General features: G+C 55.7%; 2 protein-coding genes across 2 annotated transcripts; both read left to right on the top strand.

The window, feature by feature from the left end:
• Positions 1–3,819: 3,819 nt before the first annotated feature.
• Positions 3,820–11,090, top strand: PXMP4 (peroxisomal membrane protein 4). The gene is made up of 4 exons (XM_018085687.2): positions 3,820–3,936; positions 4,279–4,341; positions 4,896–5,094; positions 6,149–11,090. The coding sequence occupies exons 1-4, from the start codon at positions 3,821–3,823 to the stop codon at positions 6,410–6,412; spliced, it is 642 nt and encodes a 213-aa protein (XP_017941176.1). The 5' UTR covers position 3,820; the 3' UTR covers positions 6,413–11,090.
• A 5,485-nt stretch (positions 11,091–16,575) lies between these two features.
• On the top strand, positions 16,576–20,006 carry E2F1 (E2F transcription factor 1; the record flags this gene model as incomplete). Its single annotated transcript, XM_018085674.2, has 6 exons — positions 16,576–16,672; positions 17,216–17,435; positions 17,849–18,001; positions 18,126–18,240; positions 18,338–18,542; positions 18,779–20,006. Coding segments are annotated over 6 exons (1,035 nt in total), but the record flags the coding sequence as incomplete, so codon positions are not given.

Consider the following 20,006-nt stretch of genomic DNA (forward strand, 5'->3'; position numbering starts at 1 on the left):
GCATTCCCGGATCTGACCAGACCCAGGGCACACACCCCCCGTCAGATCTGTTGTCAGAATCAGCTTACTCACTTTGGCACAAACATTTTTCACTACAGCTAAAATGTTCTAAAATATTCCAGACAAATACAGGAGATGGGGACTGCTCATCTGGGGAGACAACCTGGCCAGCAGCATGTGACCAGTGGATTAAGCCTGAGACACTCTTTCTTTATAGAAATCAGATGTAAAGGACAATCTGATTTGGGGATTTTTATGCTCCACTCCTCCCTGCCATTCCTTTATGACAAGGAACCCACAAATAAAACAAATGGCATGGCAGGGTTGTATGTGATACCTTGTGGATTAAGGGAGAGAAGACAAGTGGGGGGTTCTTCAGTTGCTTTTCATTTTTCTTCATGGTCTTTGCAAACTAAAACTGCAAAGCTCTGAGCTCAGAACTATGTGCCCCAGTAAAAGCAATTCTGTTGCTCTGATTATTCCCAAGCAGGGAGGTGCAGACCATTCCTGAGGTGAGGACTGTTCCTGAGAAGAGAACAGCACCAGGAAGGACAGTGGAACAACGTAGCAGAGCCCAGCACAAGGGACCAGCACAGCAGGAGAACCCACCACTCCAAGTTCCTCTCGTAATTCTAAAATTTCTCCTGAACAACTGGGATGTTACCTTCTTGATGGGGAGTGCCCATATAATCTGCAGCCTGTTAAAGATACCCTAAAAACTTGTTTCTCTGGCATTTCCAGTGTGAAGCAAGTAAATGAGACTCTGTGAACACCTTTTCCATCGTTTCACTGAGGAGAGGTCACAAATACTGCTGATGTTCCTGGCAGGGAGCAGAGCACAGTCCTCCAAGGGCACAAGCAGCTACTGGAAAGCAGCAGATCCCACAACATCTCACACTACCACAAAATTCCCACCATGCCTATGGGAAGCCTTTCACATAAATCACAGGGAGGCACAGCAAAGCTGCAGGTCCAGTTCTGCAAGCCTTGGCTTGCCTGGAGAGCTGGAGCCAGCCCTGCAGGTCAGCCCCGCCGGGAGAACACCGCTGGAATGCTCCTGGAGGATCCCAAGCCTTGCTCCACAATACACCTCCTCTAATAACCCCTGGGCAGCTGCCAGGGCAGCACTGCAGGCTCCTGCTGCAACAGCCACACCAGAGAGCGAAATGGAGCAGCCCTTCTCCAGCAGAAATAAGCTAAAAGGAAAAGAAGGATCGAAAACTCAGCTTAAGTACAGAGTGGGGATAATGGGGATAATTAAGAAGTTCGTGCCAGGGGTGCCACTCTTGATGGGCCTGGCACTGGACAATTGGGTTTCTCTCTGGCACACAGTCAGATCTTCCAAAGAAAAAAGCCAAAAGACTTGATCCCCTTAAGAGGAAGAAGCTTGAGGAGAGGCCAAGACCTGAAGACAATGATGCAGCAAGACTGTCAATGCTGCACTCAGCCTCTTGATGGGGAAAAGAGGCCCAGGACAAGAGAAATATGCTGCCCTCATTTATTTGGCAATTCAGGCAAATGCCCCCAGAGTCCCTGTTTCACAGGGTAACTGCACAACACCACACTTCCCAGAGGGAAACCCCCGAGGTCAAGGTTAGTAACCCACGAACACAAGCTGGCAGTTACTTGGTTAAGCAGATGCTGTTCTCAGCCACCCACAGACTTCCAGGAGAAACCTTTGGATGGAGCCTGCCCTGCCTGCAGCCAGCACCAGTATGCATCATGAAACTTAAAAAACCCAGCCACTTCTCTCCTGGCACAGCAGGAGCTGAGGTGCCCAGAGCCTGACAACAGCAGGGTGATTTGGGGAAGCTAGGATAAAAGTACAGGACTACTGATTTGTGCTTTTTTTTTTTTTCCCTTTCAAATTCCTCTCAGCTCGAGGTGAAACAAGAGTGTCCATTTCACCCAGGTGCTACTTTTCCATCATGCATTGACCCTTCTCTGCTGACACCAGCACCAGGTGCTTTGGTGACAGGTGAAGATGCCCCTGTGCCCCACAGCCTGCTCTCAGCATCCACACAAATGCCAAGTCACCATCTACTTGTAATCACATCAACAAGAGAAAACAAACAAGCTCAGACACCAAAAGCTGCTAAAATTTGCTAAAAGGTTTTGCTCTCCTGAATTCTGTGAGGAAATTCACACCACGAGGAGCTGATTGCAGTGAGGAAACAGGGACCTGATTCTGCACAGGGTGCTGCCAAATGCACCAAGTAACCTCACAAAACAGAGAAATATATCTTCTCTGCTCCTCTCTCTGCTGCTGCGATCACAGGGGATGTCTGAAAGCGTGGGTGACAATCATGATGCCAGGCCTTCCACGTCAGCTGTGCCCCCACATAAGGGAAAATACATCTGTAATCCAGATTAAGAAATCAATGCCTGGGAAATAGTTTTTCCCCAAACAGGCTCAGACTGGCACAGCTTGACACGTCCAGGAGTCCCCCTGGGATGGCCCCTGCCTGTGACAGTGTCCCAGTGCCAAACTGAGATGAATTTGAGCACAACCCATTCACCCACACAATGGGCGTTGTCTGGGCTGTGCAGAGGGCACAGACACCTCCAAAATACACATGCAGGGGCCATCACTCCCTGGGCACCATCCCTGGGGCTGGCAGGGAGCGTGGCACAGCAGTGTGAGCCCTGGGCTGAGGGGAGGATGGGGGACCCCAGCACGCTGGGCACAGCGACAGGGGGCAACGGAAGGGGGAGAGGCACACGAGTCACACGGTGCCCTGGGGATTGGGGATCCTGTTTCCTGGGCACAGAGGGGAGGGTGGTGGGAGTGCCCCGATGTGCAGGGCAGAGGGGCAGGGAGGGCAAGGGGTGCATTGGGGCATCGGGCACAGGGACAGGGATGGGATGGGGTGCCCTGGAGCGCTGGGCACAGGGACAGCGATGGGATGGGACGGTGTGCCTCGCGGTATCGGGCCCTGGGGCAGGGAGGGGCTGAGGTGCACAGCGTCCGTGGCCAACGAGGGCTACCCGGAGCACAGGGCACAGGGATGGGCAGTGCGGGCATGTCTCGGCGCACAGGCAGGAGGTGGCACCGGGCCGGGGGTCCGGAGGTGGCAGGGACACGGCAGGGAGCAGGGCAAACGGGGATGCCCGGGCTGCGGCGGGGGCTGCGGGCGGGGCTGCGCGCCGTCCCCTGCCGCGGGAGCGCGGGGCACAGCCGGGGCTGCCGGGAGCCGCCCCCACGCCGCGGCCGGGCCCGGGGCTGCGGGGCGCCCCGCCCGCGTCCCCCCGCCCTCGCGGCGGCAGCGCCGGGCAGCGGGAGCTCGGGGGGCGCCGGGGGTCCGCAGCCCGCGGGTGCCGGCGCGGCCCCGGCGCCGGCCCCGTTACCCTCCAGCGCCTCGAAGATCGCCTGCGCCATCCTTGGAGCGGCGCGGGAGCGGCCGCGCCGCCCCAGGGGGCGCCCATCCGCCCCGCAACGCGCCCTCAGCGCGGGAGGGGCGGAGGCGCCCCGGCCGCTGGTTTTGGGAGGGAAGGAGCGTTTAACTCGGTGCCGCCGCTACAGCCCGCGGAGAAACTGGGCCAGGCACCGCGTCGCGGGCTGCCCCCGCCCCGCCAGGCCCCGCCGCGACCCCCGCGCCATGACCGGGGATGCCGGGCCGGGCCCTCACGCACCACAGGGAGAGGGTGCGGGAACACATGCGCGGCGCTCATTGGCTACCGGGCGGGCGCTCCCGCGCCAATGACGGTTGAGATGGCGCATCCGCGGTGATGGACAGGCGGAGCAGCCTAATGGGCGCGGCGGGCCGGGGCGCGGCCCCGGAAGCGGCAAGGTGGCGGGGTGCCAAATGGCCGCGGGGCCATGGCGGGTGGGGATGGTCCGCTACGCGCTCTGCTCCGCGCCGCCAACAAGCTCCTGCAGCAGCGCCGCTACCATGCCGCGCTCGCTGTCATCAAGGGCTTCCGCAACGGCGCCGTGTGAGTGCTGGGCCCCTGGGGTGCCTGGGGTATCGGCCCAGCCCGGGCTGTGCGGAGGCCGGGGATGCGGTGGGGGGGGTACGAGGGAGGTTGTTCCGCCTCTCTCAGCTGCCGTCGGGGTGGTTTTAACTGGTTTTGGGGTCTCCTTTGGGCCTGGTTCGCTGTGGTGTGTGTGCTCTTCCCCCTGGGGCTGGGCTCCTCCCGGTTTGTTGTGCTGCTGCTGCTGGGTCGGCTTGAAAGTAATATATATTTGTTAAATAACGTCTTTAATCTGTCAGAATAGCAACACAATTATTTCGTAGTATAATGCAAAAACTCTGAAGTGTCTGTCTGCTCTTGCAGCTATGGAGCCAAAATCCGTGCCCCTCATGCCCTGGTGATGACTTTCCTGTTCAAGAGCGGAAGGTACAGGCCCTAATTCTTGCTTTTTTTCCGTCACTGCTTAGAATGTTTTCACTCCAGCTGTCTCTTTTTCATGTTTCCAGGGGTTTTAAAAAGAAGAAACGTACGTGAGCCGTGGTTGAGCCTGCTCTATTAGTGAAGCACACACAAATATACATAGTTGGGGGGAGTTAACTGCTCATAGGGTGGTTGGTGAGGACCAGTGGATAGGGGAGGAATTAGAAGATGCCAACAGCAGTGCTCTGCTCCCATGGAAATATGGTAACCTAGAGTAGAGCAGAGCACGTTGTGGCTTTCTCTGCTCATGCCAGAGGTTTGCATTTAGGCAAAAATTTTAAAAAAAGGACTGTTTGACTGTTCAGAGAATGAGACAGAGGTACAGTCTGCACTCTGTGCTCTGATTTGGGGATCAGAGGTGAGGGGATTTCTCCTCCCTCACAAGATATTCCGCGGGCTGCCCAAGCTGTCAGTGTAGGTGAGGGGTGTAGTGACCAGGCTGAGTTGAGTGCAGGGGTCGTGCCTTTTCCCTCTCCTAATTGTCTGTTCCTTTTCTTCAGTTTGAGGGAGAAGCTGAAGGCCATTGCTCAGGCCACCTACGCCCACTCCCGGAACTTGGCCTACTTCGTCTTCACCTACAAGGGGCTCATGGCAGCACAGTCCCGCCTGCAGGGGAAGAAAATCCCATTCCATGCTTTCCTTGCAGCCTGCATTGGGGGCTGGCTGGTGTTTGGTGAGAACAATCCCATCAACAGCCAGGTAAATGCACTCGCTGGAAGTTTCTTTGACCAGGAAAAACAGCAAGTGTGCCAGGAAGTGGTTGGTGGCTTGTTCCAGGCGGTTCTGACCGTGCAGCAATTACTCTTATATCATGTTCTTTGCACAGATTCTTGTTTTGCCTGCTCTGCACTCCAGTCCCAGAGGTGGTTGTGTCCCTCCATGAGCAGTTGGAGTGCTAAAAGCTCAGATTTACCTTCAGAGCTGCACTGAATTCCTAGGGAGGCAGGCAGGTGATCCAAAGCTTTTGGGTTATCCCAGCTGTTGCCTGAGCTGTGGTCACTGACTCTGCTCCTGGTCTGCCCATTGCAGGGTTAAACCCTTGAATCTGAGTGCTGTGAGTGTGGAACATGATCAGTTACTGAGCTTCACTGAACTAAACTGGTTAAACTGACAAGGAGTTGGACTTTGATGATCCTTGTGGGTCCCTTCCAACTCAGAATATTCTGGGACAACTAAACAGGTTACACTGACAAAAGCTGCTCAGGGGACACTGGAGTTAAAGCTGGTTCTTAACACACAGTCACAGATTAATGACTAAAACACAGAGATGCAGATTAGTCCAGAGTGTTCTTGAGCCTGGTTTTAGCTGTGTCCAGGCTCCTGAGTTCAGATCTGCTTGGCAGGTGAACAGAGCTGCTCTGGGTCTATTCTGAGGTGGCATTAACTGAGCAAAGAAAAGTTTGTGCAACTGCCAAGATGTGTTGCATCAAGTTTAACTTGTCAATTGCTGAATTAGAGCAGCAGCAGAGAAGCAGGACTTCGAGGATGCAGAGAAGACAACAAACACTTGTGGTTTTACAGACTGTTGGTGTGTGAACCACAGCCTGTTTGCTTTTAAGTCGGGTGAATCGCTCCCGCCCCTCTCGGGTGGATTATGGCTTCTGAATCTCAGCCTGGCTGCTGTGTGAGCTCAGCTTAGCCTGGCTGCTGTGTGAGCTCAGCTTAGCCTGGCTGCTGTGTGAGCTCAGCTTAGCCTGGCTGCTGTGTGAGCTCAGGCTGCTCACCCAAAGCTCTCTGGGTTTCTCCCCTGCAGATCATCATGTACCTGCTGTCCCGGATCCTGTTCGGCCTGTCCCGGCTGGCTGTGGAGAAGGGCTACATCCCACAGCCCAAGCAGGATCCCTTCCCCCTCGTGGCTGCCCTGGTGTGGGGGACAGTGCTGTGGCTCTTTGAGTACCACAGAGAGACTCTGCAGCCCTCCCTGCAGTCCTCCATGACCTACCTGTACGAGGACAGTGAGGTGTGGCACGACCTGTCTGACTTCCTCCTTTACAACAAAAGGACAGACAGCAAGTAGGTGCTTCCCTGCAAAGCACCTTTGGATGGGATGGGACCTCTGGGCAGCTGAGGGGAAAAGGTTATTCTGTTGCTCTTGACCTGGGATTTTTTAAATTAACATCTATCAAGCAGAGTTGCCTCTTGTATCCTGGCCAAAATGTTCTGATTAGTCTCTTGGCTCTGTTTAGAGCAAGTAAACACCCCACAGAAACTGTCTGCAGAAACGCACACCCCACAGAAACCTGCTGCAGTCTTTTTTAAGAGGCCTTTTTTTCCCCTCTGTGTTTGGGTTTGGGGTTTTCTGGGTATTGTTTTTTAAGAAACTAAATATAACTTATAAAGAGACAGCCTGACAGTAAGTGGAGAGTATGAAAACATGTTTTAGGGCTCACCTGAATGCTCACAAGTGTTTTTTCTCTGTGCTGCTGTGCTCACCGTGGTGTGGTGGGAGTGGGGGACATCATGAAAGCAGGGATGTTATTTTTTCATTGCTGTGGATGGCTGGAAATCCTGCTTAAACTGTTACAAGGACACATTACAAGTTGTGTGCTCCTTGAGAGAGTTTATCTGGACCTTTCCCTCTGGGAGACAATAAAATATTTGAGAATAAAACTGTTAAGATTGTCTTGTACAAGCCTGGTAAATCATGCTTGGCAGGACTATTTTTGCTCAGTTTCTCCCATGCACTTGGGCTGAATCTGTGCCTCTGCAAAGTGCACTAATTAATACCTTGTAATTATTTTAAACTTACTTGTAAAGTTTTTAAAAGCTGCTTGAACTAAATACCAAAATCAGTTATGCAACTTGGGCTCCTCTGCAAACAGGCCGGGGCGTGTTCCCGCCCTCAGATCTCACACTGAGCTTTGAAAAGGCACTTTTATTTTGGGGGAAGGCACACATGGGTTTCTCTTAGGGCCAGGATCTGCCCTCCACAGGAGTGGCAGGGGTTGGCTGTAATCAAATTGGAATGTACCTGTAGTTTGTGCAGGTTTGCTGCTGAGCCAGGTTGAGGCCATGGATGAATGTATGAGTGACTCTTAAAACTGCTGAGCCCCAGGATGGTGCAGCACACCCTGGGCTGTAGCAGAAGATTGACTAAACAACTGAGAAAGCACAAAAACTGCTTTAAAATTAAATTAATAAATTCAAGCTGTTAATACACTGCCATATGACACTACACGGTTCACTCGATGATGTGCATTCAGATAATTCCTGACGCACTGGTTTGATGTGGTGAAGTTTCCAAGGGAGTCATTAAGTTCCCTGTTCCCTTTTGGCTTGGCTGGGACTGTTTTGTTTGCTCTCCCTGTGTCCATTTGCTTGTTCCTGAGCTGCTCATGTCATTGCATAATCGTGCTGATGCTGTTTTCATCATGTTTTGAACTCTCTTTACCTTCCAGGCTCTGGCAATTTGTCCTATGCAAAGGTACAACTGAAACAGTACATTGAACTTCAGGTGGCTTCTGAGTAGAAAAAAATTCCCAATTTCTTCTTAAGTGATTTTTCCTTGTCCTCCTAAACTGTTTTGTTACTCTTATGCATATTCAGAGTGCTGCTTTATTTTTTGTCTTCCCACTTTTCTTTGAGCTTGTGCCATGCAAACCCCTGATTGTACATGGTGTCCAAAAAACAAGATACTTCTTTGCCATAATAACTGTCTGAGGTACCTTTAACTCCTAGTTTCACCTGCTATTACAGTCTGGACTAAATACTTCAATTGGAACATTAATCAGCATTTAATCAGACCCCAGGAAAGTTATAAAAGTCAGGAATTGGGTTTGTTTCTTTGTGGTTAAATATTTTTCTTGGCATAGATAAGCTTAAAGATTCAGATACAGAAAAACTACTGAAGCTACAGATCAGGTCTGACTCCTTTATAAACATCTTTATTTGCTGGGTAGCTGAAGCATCACGATTTTCCTGTCAGAAGCCTCAGTGTTGTTCCAAATGAGAACATTTGTATTCTGCTAATATTGCTGAATTCCTCCAAGCTTTGATGGGATTTCAGAAAACCCTTCCACAACCTGACAGCTGTGGCTTGGGAATTTCTCTCTAAAACTATTAGACTCACAAATCCTTGACCGTGTGTAATTGTTGCAGCCAGAGATGGCACGGGGCTGGTTCCGTGAGAAGTTTTTAATCTCGTTTCATTTGTAGCTGGTGTTTTCTTCCTCTGAGAAAGGCTTGTGATTCCCTTAGAGGGCGAAATGATTTCCTTTTGCTAGTAGTTGTAGCACTGCAACCGAGTGGCTGCTGCTGAAGTTCTGAAGGACAAGTGGCCTGTCCTTTGTACCCAGACGTAGAGTCTGCGCTCTCTGGAAGGTGAATCCGAGCCAATACCCAGTTTACAGGATCAACCTGGCAGCAGCGACTGTGTCACTGGCTCAAAGAAACACCCTTTTTCTCCTGGGAACGTCCCCCCAGTCTCACTTTGCGAGCACACTGTGCCCCAGCCTCCAGCCATCTGCACTGGAGCCCCAGGAAGCAGCTGCCATCCCTGTCCCTGCCTGCCCAGCCGGGCGCTGGGACCGTTGGTGTTCCCGCTGGGCCGGGGGCAGGACGTTAAGCTGCAAGTCACTGCTTTCCCCAGGGAAGCAATTGGAACAGCTCCTTAATGACATCAGCCCCCAGTGCTGTCCCTGGGACCAGATAGCTGGGGATGAGCCCCTTCTGCCGCCAAGGTGTCGGAACAATGCGGGCGTGTAGTAGGGAAGTGAACTAGAAGTAATTTGTCTGAGTCAGACTTTTGGGATACGTAAGTTACACTCCCTGCCCTCCCCCAGGGCATTGTGTGGGGAGTTGAGCCCCCTGTTTGGGTTCCTTTTTTTATTAGCATTAAAACTAGGAGAAATAAAGAGACAGTTGGGAAGCCACCTGCGAATCAGCCAAGTGCTTAAGGATCACAAAGAAATGCCATTTTCTCCCCCCCACCCCCAGCCCTGACTGGTTTTGAATTTTAAGATGAACATGGGTTTGTTTGTCTACACCAGTTTATTTTCTCCTGTTATTTCTTCTTTGACACCTGGCTTATGCTGAGTGTCTCTAAAGAGGAGCAGAGTGTCTCAATCTTAGCTCAGTTCATAAAAAATTAGGATTACTGGATAAAAGTAATGTTTAAAATGATACTTCTTCAGATTTTAAGCCTCTTTTAGAGGCAGTTTTAAAGGTTAATGAATCAAACTGATCAAAAGTTTTCAGCAAGCCTGAGCTTCTCAAGCAGGCTGACTATCCTGAGCTATTAATCATTTATTTTATGGAGGAACAAAGCAGGCTCGGGGTTGTTTACTGATGCTGCCTGCTGCCCTGGCATACCCACTGTGCTTCCCTTCCCTTTGGAGGACACGTTGTGTACTGGTGCTGGCTCTCAGGATGGCTGGAGAACCATTTCCGGGACAATTACATTATTTAACAAAGGTGAAAATTAAATGGGTGCCTGACATTTGGGTTAGCTAAGGTTTTCTGTGCTGTGTTTGATCCTGTCAGCTAAGGGGAGTGCATTTCTGAAAGGAAAGCCTGTGCTTGTCCAATAAGTGCCACAGAGAATCCCTTGAAAAGGTGTGAGCCTGTGTTTGTAGCATGACAACAATAACCAGATAAATGTCCATGTTCAGGACAGGTGTCATAGAATCATGGAATGGTTTGAGTTGGAAGGGACATTAAATATCTACTCCAACTCCCTGCCCTGGGCAGGGACACCTTCCACTAGCCCAGGTTGCTCCAAGCCCTGTCCAACCTGGCCTTTGGACACTTCCAGGGATGGGGCAGCCACAGCTTCTCTGGGCAACCTGGTCAGGGTGGAGAGGCTGCAGAAGAGCTTTGATGTCAGTGCTGTGAGACTTCCTTGCCCTGGTAGAATAGATCAAAGCTCTGCTTTAGACCAGGTTGGGTGTGGGTGGAAATGCAGGGATGATCCCTGGCTTGTGAAAGAGAGCCAAGCCAGGCATCCATGGGGACCCCCATGACCCCCTGTGCACACTGAGCTTGTGGAGTGACCAGAACCCTGTGGAGATACCCTCACACAGGAGAAACTCCTGGGATTCCAACTGATTTTCACTGCATCAGCACAAATGTGACCTTTGGATAATACCCTGAGCCCTGTGCTGCTTCCTATTGCTCAGGTTGTGTTTGTGTTCCTGGCTCGTGCCAACCTGAGCAGAATGTGTTTTCTGATGCTGCTTTTGAAATCCAGCAGATAAGGAGGGGGAGGGAAAATAAGGCATAATGTCTGTCTGCCACTGTTAATGTTTCAGGGGTGCTAATCTTGAATTGTCAACCTGTGTGTTCGTTCCAGATTGTTGGAAGAGGTAACTTTTTTCTTTGCTTAGAAGAATTTTCATCTGTCCCTGGTGATGAGGAAAGGAGAAAAGCAAATTAAAAGCTCTCTAATACAAGTATTATTACCTCTCTTTTTGGCATATAATTTGTGCTCACAATTGCTGTGTAATCCAAGCCCTGATTTTCTGATGGTGTAGAATAAAGTTATAAACTCAGGTAACTTGTATGACACTGATCAAAATGCTTGTAGGAATATCTCAGTTTTTGGTTTTAAAACATGCAAAAGAGGGGGCAGTGTGTTGTTGATGTAGCTCTGTCTACTCTGAATTGATTTCTTATGTGGATTTTATCTGTATAATCACTCTTTGAATATTACAATACCATGCTTTCTATAAGAATAAAAAACCCTAATTTTTGGTGGGTGTTTTTACTGTCATCATTATTAAGCTAAAATATATGAAGTGATGCTTGATTATTGCGTGTCTCTGGTCCTGTATGTAGAAGAGCAATGCATGAGGTGCATTTTTGGCATCACTTTTGCTCCTGTGTTACCAGCATTGACCACACATTCAGATTTACCTCCTGCAACGCTGGCTGGGATAAGGATGCCAACTGCAGGAACAAATTGGGGTGGCTGTCATCCCTTACCAAACACTCCTCTTTGGGGCAGGAGCCTGTGGCAGGACCCTCTGCCAGAGCAGGGCACAGGTACAGGGCACTGGGCACGAGGTTGTACCTGGTCTGCCCCTCAGATAAAATAGGGACCTACACAAATATGGAAAATAAGGATGTGTGTGGGTGATCTCACTGCTTCTTCCAAGCTGTAAAGGTAACTGCTATGGGAGTGGGGATGAAGCAATCCCTGTGTGAGGAGCTCCCTATGGATGGCACAGGCAGGGGAAGGAGGTCCCTCTTGCCAGGGGAGCACTGAGTGTCTGTAAGACAAAAGCTCCTGCTTTGTAGCTGCTTTGTGCCTGTGAGAAGCCAAATTAACACCCTCAAATTGATGCCAGTCCTGCCTTGAAGTGATTTTTTAGCTCCTCACAAAGCATCACACTCTGTCTGAGCTCCTCTTCTGCTCCCGGTGAAGCTCTGAGTCACCTACAGGTTTTGCTCTGACTCTTCACCTGCTTTTTGGGTTCCCAGTTCCAGTGACCGTGCTCTGAGCCTTCTGGGAAGGGAACTTGGGCTGCTTTGTCACTAGAGCTGAGTAGAAGCTGAAGCACAGAAGGCAACATCAAGGGGTATGTTCCCAAATTACTCCTTGATGACTCCCAAGAAGCACTTCAGCCTCTCCATTCCTCCACAAGGCTTGAGTGAAGGAAATGGAAGAGCTCTGTGGAATGGAGTGGCTTTTAGCCATGGGGCTGGGAAGTGTGTGTTTGTACTGCTCTGCCTCACACAGGCTGGGACAAAATTGTCCTGTTTGGGTGTGAAGAGCAGAGTGGGGGGTGAATGAGCTCTGTGCCCCTGTTGCTTCCACTGAAAGACTCCATGGATTGGTGTGAGCTCTGATAACAGATGCCATCCTATGAGAGGAGGAACTAACACTGCTGAGTCTGTTGTGCCCAGCATCCAAGAGAGTAGCTGGTGTAGTCATCTGTAAACAATGCAAGGGAATAGGCAGTTCCTGGCTCTTGGGACTGGGCTCTAGGAGGAGACACCTTAGCCAGGGATGCTGTCCTTCTGCCACAAGCAAGCTTAGATACTCTAGGTAATTTGTGCTACCAGAAAATCGCTTTGGTTCCTGTAGGACAAAGGCAATGGCTCAGGTGGTGGAGCATGGAGCAAGAACAGGTGAGCGGGTGAGGTCAGGACAGAACTGGGGGGCTCTGGGCTTTCCCCAGCTGTCTGTCCCCTCTGCAGTGAGGTCTCCAGGGCCTCTTGTGCTGAGAGCTGCACCCTCATGGGAACAAATCAAAGCACTGGGAACAGGAGCATTGGCAGGAGAGCCTGGGAGAAGCCCTGCTGCAATCATTCCATGTGACAGCTCAGCACACTCCATGTGGGAACTGCTGAAGACAGGACCAACCAACTGCGATGACAAGGACAGTAAATGTGTTCCTGGGACACCCACATGCTACACTTAACTGAGCACAGGGATGTAGGTTTGCATCCTGCCTGCTCCTGCTGCCAGGACATGATTTTCCATGGCACCAGCTCTGGCTCCACCTGCAGCCCTGCTCCACATTTTTCTATCCATGCAGAGACCAGCAGACACCCCTTGACCTGCGTCCACCCCAGCGTGCAGGGCAGCCAAACCCACCCAAACTCAGGGACTGTGGTGGGGTAAATCCTGTTGTGGTACAAACTGTCCAAACATCCTTCCTGATCCTCTCCAGGACCAAGTGTGACCGTGGAGACAGGGCTTTATCTGCGTGCAGCACCCGGCAGACAGCTAATCTCGGGAGCACGTCTGCACTCCTTAGCGGGGCTGGCGAGGCCGGGGGGAGGCTGCAGCTGTGCAGGAGACGGGATTCATCTGCTTCCCCTCATATACATGCAAGGAAAGCCCCTGCCCGTCCCTCTCCCGCCAGCGTTCGCCTTTCATTTGTCTCCACAGCCGCCCTTTTTCGCGCCACTGAAAGCCCTGGAGAAGTTGCAGCGCAGCCAAGCAGCTCCGGGGAGAGGGGGCAGAGCTGCTGCCCCCCCGGATAAGCTCCCGCATGAATTAGGGGAGGACCCAGCCTTTGTGAGCGGAGCGGGAGCAGCTGGTGCAGCAGCTGTGTCCCAAACCCCGCTGCAGCCCAGGAAGCGCCTGGCTGGGGCTCCCCGGGGATGGGGAAGGCACTGCCAGCCATGCGCTCCCGCCAGGCTGCTGGGGCTGCCTTTTCTCCCCCTCCCCAGATGGAAGAAGCATTAACTGTGTGCAAACATCTGGTCTAACTGTTGCTTGTGCATCACGGTAATGATGATACTGCAGTGGAAGGGCTCTGGAGAGCGGGCCCTGGAATATTAGAGGGGCCAAGTGTTAATTAACTGTATTAATTTCCTGTAAGCAAGGCAGCGTTTCCATTTGCTCTCTGCTGATGAAGAAATGAGGCACAGCGAGCTGATGTGATTGGTCACGGCCATGCAATATGTTCCTGGTGTATTTAAGGATGTGGGGATCCGGGGAAATCACGGCACTGACAGTCCTCGGGGGAATTACAGCCACTGCCAAAGTATCCAGCAGAAAATCCTTTGAAGCCAGAAACCTGTTAGGCCGGAGCAGGGGCACTGCATGTCAGGATTTGCTCTGCAGCACAGGAGTTAATTCAGCCCTGGGAATGCCTCCTGCATCCCACGCACTGCTGGAAAAAACACCCCATCTCCTCATCCAGGGCAGGTCAGGGGCGGCAGCAGGGCCGGGGTGGGAGCCAGCACTGGCCCACAGCCCTGCCTGGCAGCACCAAGGGGTTGGGGGTCACTGTGCTCCACCAGGAGGCCCCCTGGGGACCTGTGGGGCAGCTTTTGGGGGGCACAGAGGGGTTAAACCCTGGGCTCGGCTCAGAGGGGCTTTGGGTGCCTGGCTGAGACCCCCTCACTCCACACTTCCCTCACGAGCTTCAACATCTCTGGGCCCTGCAAAAGGTCTAATCTTTAAGTGCTTTTTAGGTTATTTTAATAGCAGGATGTATTTTTTTTTCATTTTTAATTCTGCCTTCTCATGCAGAGGGGGGTTATCGGTGTCCTGCAGGCAGCAGATACCGGCGGTGGGAGCCGCCTGTGCCTGTCTGGGGCCGGACTATCATCCCTCCCAGCATATGGGGCCACTCCCGGCCCCGTCTGCCACCCCTCTGTCCCTGCCCCTCCCCGATCGCGCTGTCCCACGGCCAGGGATCGCTCCGGGCACGGCCAAGTGCGGGCTGTGCTCCCAGCAGAGCTTTCCCTCCGTGCTGCCCTGCAAGGGGTTATCAAGGAGCGCTGCAGGAGCCGCCGAGATCCACAGCTGGTGGGTGTTTGGAAACACAGAATGCCGTGAATCACCCGGCAAACGGACAGAGCAGATTGCGGCATCCCAGGCTTTCCATGCGAGCCGGACCCCTGGAACAGTGTCAGAGCCTCCAGGCTTCCCGATAGCCTCGCCTGGAGTCTCGGGGTTGTGCTTTTAACGAGGGAGAGGAATAACACTGAGCTCATCTCTGCACGGGCTGGGGTCACCCCTGGGGAAAGGGGACACAAAGGGATAGCCCGCAAAGCCCAACCCCCCCCCGTGTGCCACCAGTGCTACCCGAGGGTGGGGCAAGCGGTACGAACTTCGCTGTGGGTGTGTGCCGGTGCCCTCCCGGGCCATCCGGAGCGGGGAACGGCCGTGCCCGCAGCCGGAAGCCCGTCAGCCCGGGAGGGACCGGCTCTGCCCGAGGCTTTCCCATGGCTGGGAAAAGCAGGAGTGGCCAGGGCCGGTTGGGAGCGGGGAATCCGCGGGGGGACACAGGGTGGGCACATGGCAGGAACACATGGGGGGACAAAAGGGGGACACACACGAGGGGCACAGGGTGGGCATATGAGAGACACACAAGAGGGGACGCGAGAGGAGACACGGGGAGCACAAGGATGGGACACAAGAAGGGGACACAAGAAGGGGACACAAGGGAGGGGACCCCCACCCCACCCCGCCCCGCCCGCTCCGCACCCACGCGGCGCCCCCCCGCGTCCCCGGGCCGCGCTCCATTGTCCGCGCCCCGGCGCTGACGTCGCCGATTTGGCCGCTGTCAGCGCGGCCCCCCGCCCGCCACATGGGGGCGCGCGGCCATCCGGCCGCCGCCCCGCCGGGCCGCAGCCAATGGAGGCGCGCTCTCCGCCCCCGCCACGCCGGGGCGCAGCCAAAATGGGCGGGCGCGGGGCGGCTCGGCGCTTTTTCGCGGCAAAAAGTGATTTGGCGCGCAAAGGCGCGCCGGCCGGCGCGCCGAGACAGCGGCGGGCACGGCGGAGCCGCGGCTGGGATTTGCAGCCGGGGCTGGAGCCGGAGCGCGAGCGCCCCGCGGGGCCCGCCATGGGGCCCGCGCTCAGCCCGCGCCCTGCCCGCCGCCGCCGCCGCCGCCCCGGCGGCCACCGGCTGCCATGTGAGCCATGGCGGCGGCGGGCGGGCGGCGGGGCTGGTCGGCGCTGTGGGCAGCGCCTCCCCGCACCTCCTCATCGTCTTCCGCGCTGCCGCCGCCGAGGGAGCCCGTCGGGCGCGGCGGCAGGCCACCCGATACCGCACTCCTGCTCTTCGCCACCCGCCGCGGCCCGCCCGCCCCGCGCCGCGCCGACGGCCGCCGCTGGGCCGCCCGCCGGTAACCCCCGCGAGGGACGGGGGGGCGGTGGGCGGGCGGGGGCTGCGGGGACCGGGCGGTGTTGCTGGGCCGTGCAAGTATTGGCCGCTTCGCAGCGGCTGGGTTACCGACCGTGCCGCTGTAAGCCGGCTGTACACCGAGCTGGGCTATTTACCAGGCCGAGCTGTATAGCGAGCCGTGCGATACCGAGCTGGGCTGTATAGCGAGCCGTGCTGTACACCGAACCGGGCCGGGCCGTGCTGCTCCCTGCTCTGCCCCGTGCTGTGCCATATGTCACGCCCTTGGCTCCGTGCCAGGCCGTTTTCGGCCGTGCCCTCCGTACAAGCAGGGGGCCGTAGCCACGCAGCACCTGCCGCGCGCCGGCCCCTGCCCCGCTGCCGCTCCGGAAGCCGCAGGGCCCGGGCGCTATTGGGCCGTGCTTTGCCTCCCCCCGCCGCGGCCTGCGGCCGGCCGTTATTGGGGCGCTCCTCAAGCCTGGCGGGGCCCCCGCGACGGGGTACGCCCCCCATTCCCCCGCTGGCGTGCGTGGCAGCCGCGGAGCTGCTCTTGTCAGTCCCTTCCTGCCGGGCCTCCGTGACCCTGGGGCGATCCCTCGGGTCACATTCCATGACCAGTGGGATGGTCGCTGCCCCTCTGATGGCCCCATCCCTTGCAGGTGAAGAGGAAGCTGAACTTGGAGACAGATCACCAGTACATAGCAGAGAGCCTGCCGGTGGTCCGGGGCAAGGCCAGGAACCCTGCTAAAGGTACTGCTCCTCCTGCCCCCCCTTGACAGCCCAGCCCAGAGCAGGGGTGCTGCTGCCCCACTCAGCTCCCACAGGCAGCTTCTTCCTTTTCCTTCATGTCAGTTTGTTCCTGGGGCTGACCTCTTTCTGTCCACTGTCCACAGCTGCTGCTGTCCCCTGGGCTGGTGACATAGTTGTCCTACCCAGCTGCTGGGCACCACACCTGCTCCATCCCTCCCTGTGGGGTGGAGCTGTAGCTGCCAGCATGGGGTGGGTGCAGTGTCCCCGGGGGACCTTCTGTTATCTCCCCCCTGAGCCCTGCCTGGCACAGCTGAGTTTGTGGTCAGGATGGAGCACAGGTGTCAGAGCCTGTGCCAGGTCCTGCAGCATCCTTCCCGCGGAGGGTTTGGGGAGCTCACCCCATTGCCCTGAGAAAGCACATTTGTTTTGGGGTGCCGGTCCTGGTCCCTGGTGCATGAGCCACCTGCAAGCATGGGGGGAGTTTTGGGACCTCTCAGCTCTAGCCTTGTGGCTAAAATCACACTTGTCCTCGGTGGCTGGCAGGGGCAAAGTCTCCTGGAGAGAAGTCCCGCTATGAAACCTCCCTGAACCTCACCACCAAGCGCTTCCTGGAGCTCCTGAGCCAGTCACCTGATGGCGTGGTGGATCTCAACTGGGCAGCCGAGGTCCTGAAGGTGCAGAAGAGGCGCATCTACGACATCACCAATGTCCTGGAGGGCATTCAGCTCATCACCAAGAAATCTAAGAACCACATCCAGTGGCTGTATGTCCCTTGGCTGGGCTCATGGGGCTGTGTCTGGGCTGGGAGGGCCGTCTGGGCCAGGCTCAGGGTAGAGCAGGGTCTTAGCAGGGTGGAGAAGTTCAAAGCAGGGTCACCAGAGCATCTGCTCACGGGTCAAGTGGTGGCTCCCTGTGGAAGGGCTGTGCTCAGTGGCAGGTGGCTCCTGAGCAGGCAAAACAGGAATACCAACACTGCGAGTCCCCCTCGGGCTCCCCAAGTCATCCCAGGGAGCGGGGGGGCTGCATCCAGGCTCGGGGAATGGACCCCAGGGCTGTGCCCTACCGGGAAATCCAGACAAGGCTGATTCCCTGGGTGTGGGGTGGGATGTAGCCTGGCCTGGGTGGGGCCAGAGGGAGCTGTGGGGTCTGGCTCCTGACGGACACGGTGCTCCCCAGGGGCAGCCAGGCCACCGTGGGAGCGCCCGGCCGGCACCGGCTGCTGGAGAAGGAGCTGCGGGAGCTGCAGGCGGCCGAGAGGCAGCTGGACGAGCTCATCCAGATGTGCACGGTGCAGCTGCGCCTGCTCACCGAGGACCCCGCCAACCAGCAATATCCTTTGTTATGGGATGGGACTGGCTGGGTGGGGGGATGTGGGTGAGCCCCCGGGGTGGGCCTGGCTGGCTGCGGTCCCTGCAGGGAATGATCCCTGGGTTTGCTCCTTGACCCGCCCCACCGCAGCCTATGTGACCTGCCAGGATCTCCGCAGCATCGTGGACCCCTCGGAGCAGATGGTGATGGTTATCAAAGCCCCCCCAGAGACCCAGCTGCAGGTCTCAGACCCAGCAGAGGTGAGTTGGGGTCACCCTCTGACCCCTCTGCACAGCCCAGTGCTCCCTGGGCATCCCTGCACCTCCTTGTCTCACTCCTCTCTCCTCTCTTCCCCAGGCTTTCCAGGTCTCCATGCGAAGCACTCAGGGCCCCATCGACGTCTTCCTCTGCCCCGAGGACAGCTCAGGGGTCTGCAGCCCTGTCAAGAGCCCCTTCAAAGCCTCCACAGAGGACTCATCTCCCAGGTGTTCACAGTCCAGAGCCTCCCCACTCCTCCATCCCACCCAGGATGTGAACATGCCACTGCTTCCTGGAGAGCAAGGTGGGGCTGGGGACAGGGATGTTGATGTGATGTCACATGTGATGTCACATGTGATGTGGTGGCTCTGGCTGTGTTTGTAGCTGTCAGCACAAGCAAGTAGCTGGGATGGTGCTTGGGCACCCCAGCAAGGCAGGGAGGTGGGAACAACTGGGTTCTCCATAGCCTATAAAATGGTTTTTTGGGGGGGTTTATTTGGCAACTTCTGTGGGATTTACAGCTGTTTCCCATCCCCACAGAAGCGCTGCTGCCAGGGACAAGCACACTGCCCAGCAAGGTGGAGGAGGTGAGCCTGTCACCTCTGGCCTCCATGGACATTCTCCTGGAGCAGAGCAGGGAGGACTTGGCGGGTTTCTTGGCCGATGAGTTCATCAACCTGTCGCCGCCGCAGGCGCAGGACTATCACTTCGGGCTGGAGGAGGGCGAGGGCATCAGCGAGCTCTTCGACTGCAACTTTGGGGACTTCACCCCCTTGGACTTCTGAAGCTCTGCCCAGGTGCTCGGGGGAGCTGCCAGGCGAGGGGGGCAGCCCTGGCAGGGCGGGCAGGGCAGGCGGCCCCTCTGGCTGCAGCGCCCGCCGCTCCTCTCCCATCCCCTTTTTGCAATATTTTCTTCTCCCTCCAGACCCCCCAGCCAGGCGGGGGGCCAGTGGCATCCTCAGCTCCAGCCCCACAAGGGGGGATGCCAGGATGGGGTTCCCATCTCGGGGGACCCCTCCCACAGGGCCCTGGTCACGGGGGAACTGCCCAGGGCAGCCCCCCAGGAGCCCATTCCAGAGCTTTAAGCAGTCCTGTGTATAGATTTGATTAATTTATTATTGTCCCCTGGGGACAGCGTTTCATTTCCATGGGGGTTTGGGGGGGGCTGTACAGCAGAGTGAGGGTGCTGAGAGGGTTTGTTTTGCTGGAAGGGGGTGGTGGAGATGTGGGGGGTGCTGGGTCAGGGCTGTCCCCCCTGTGTGGGGAGCTGCCCATAGCCTGGCTGAGCATGGGGTATTTATTTATTATTTATGGCGTGTGGGAGCTCTCCCAGGACATGGAGGGGGCAGGAATGAGCAGGAGGTCACCGGGGCCTTGCCAGCACATCCTGGCTTTGCTCATGTCCAAAATGAGACTGGCAAGGCCACGGCTGTGGCAGTGGCTGCAGGAGGGGGGACGGGGCTGGATGGGGCTGGTGGCCCCGGGACCATGGGCTTGTCCCCTTAGGGGACACAGAGGTGTCCCAGGGAGTGCATCTCTGCAGGTAAGGACCCAACGCTGTCTCCAGGCTTTTCTTCCCCTCCCTGTGCAGCCTTTCAGCCTTTCAGCTCTGTCTCCCCATCCCCAGGCCACTGGGAGGGGAGGGGAGGAGAGGGGGGTCCTGGGGTCCCCCCGGGCCAGGCTGGAGACGCACTTTCACTTTTACTGCCATTTAATAAGCTTGTGTTCCTCTAAGCTTCGTGTTTAATAAAGGTTTCTACTGACTCTG

The sequence above is a fragment of the Manacus vitellinus genome, unplaced genomic scaffold (genome assembly GCF_001715985.3).
Source record: "Manacus vitellinus isolate BGI_N305 unplaced genomic scaffold, ASM171598v3 scaffold_85_pilon, whole genome shotgun sequence".
In the NCBI taxonomy this organism is placed as follows: domain Eukaryota; kingdom Metazoa; phylum Chordata; class Aves; order Passeriformes; family Pipridae; genus Manacus; species Manacus vitellinus.

What these genes read in the sequence shown, in the direction of transcription:
- PXMP4 (XM_018085687.2), top strand. Translation starts at nt 3,821, where the DNA reads ATGGCGGGTGGGGATGGTCCGCTACGCGCTCTGCTCCGCGCCGCCAAC. An exon ending in TTCCTGTTCAAGAGCGGAAG is followed by an intron (nt 4,342 to 4,895) that starts GTACAGGCCCTA and finishes CCTTTTCTTCAG; the next exon opens with TTTGAGGGAGAAGCTGAAGG. An exon ending in ACAATCCCATCAACAGCCAG is followed by an intron (nt 5,095 to 6,148) that starts GTAAATGCACTC and finishes TCTCCCCTGCAG; the next exon opens with ATCATCATGTACCTGCTGTC.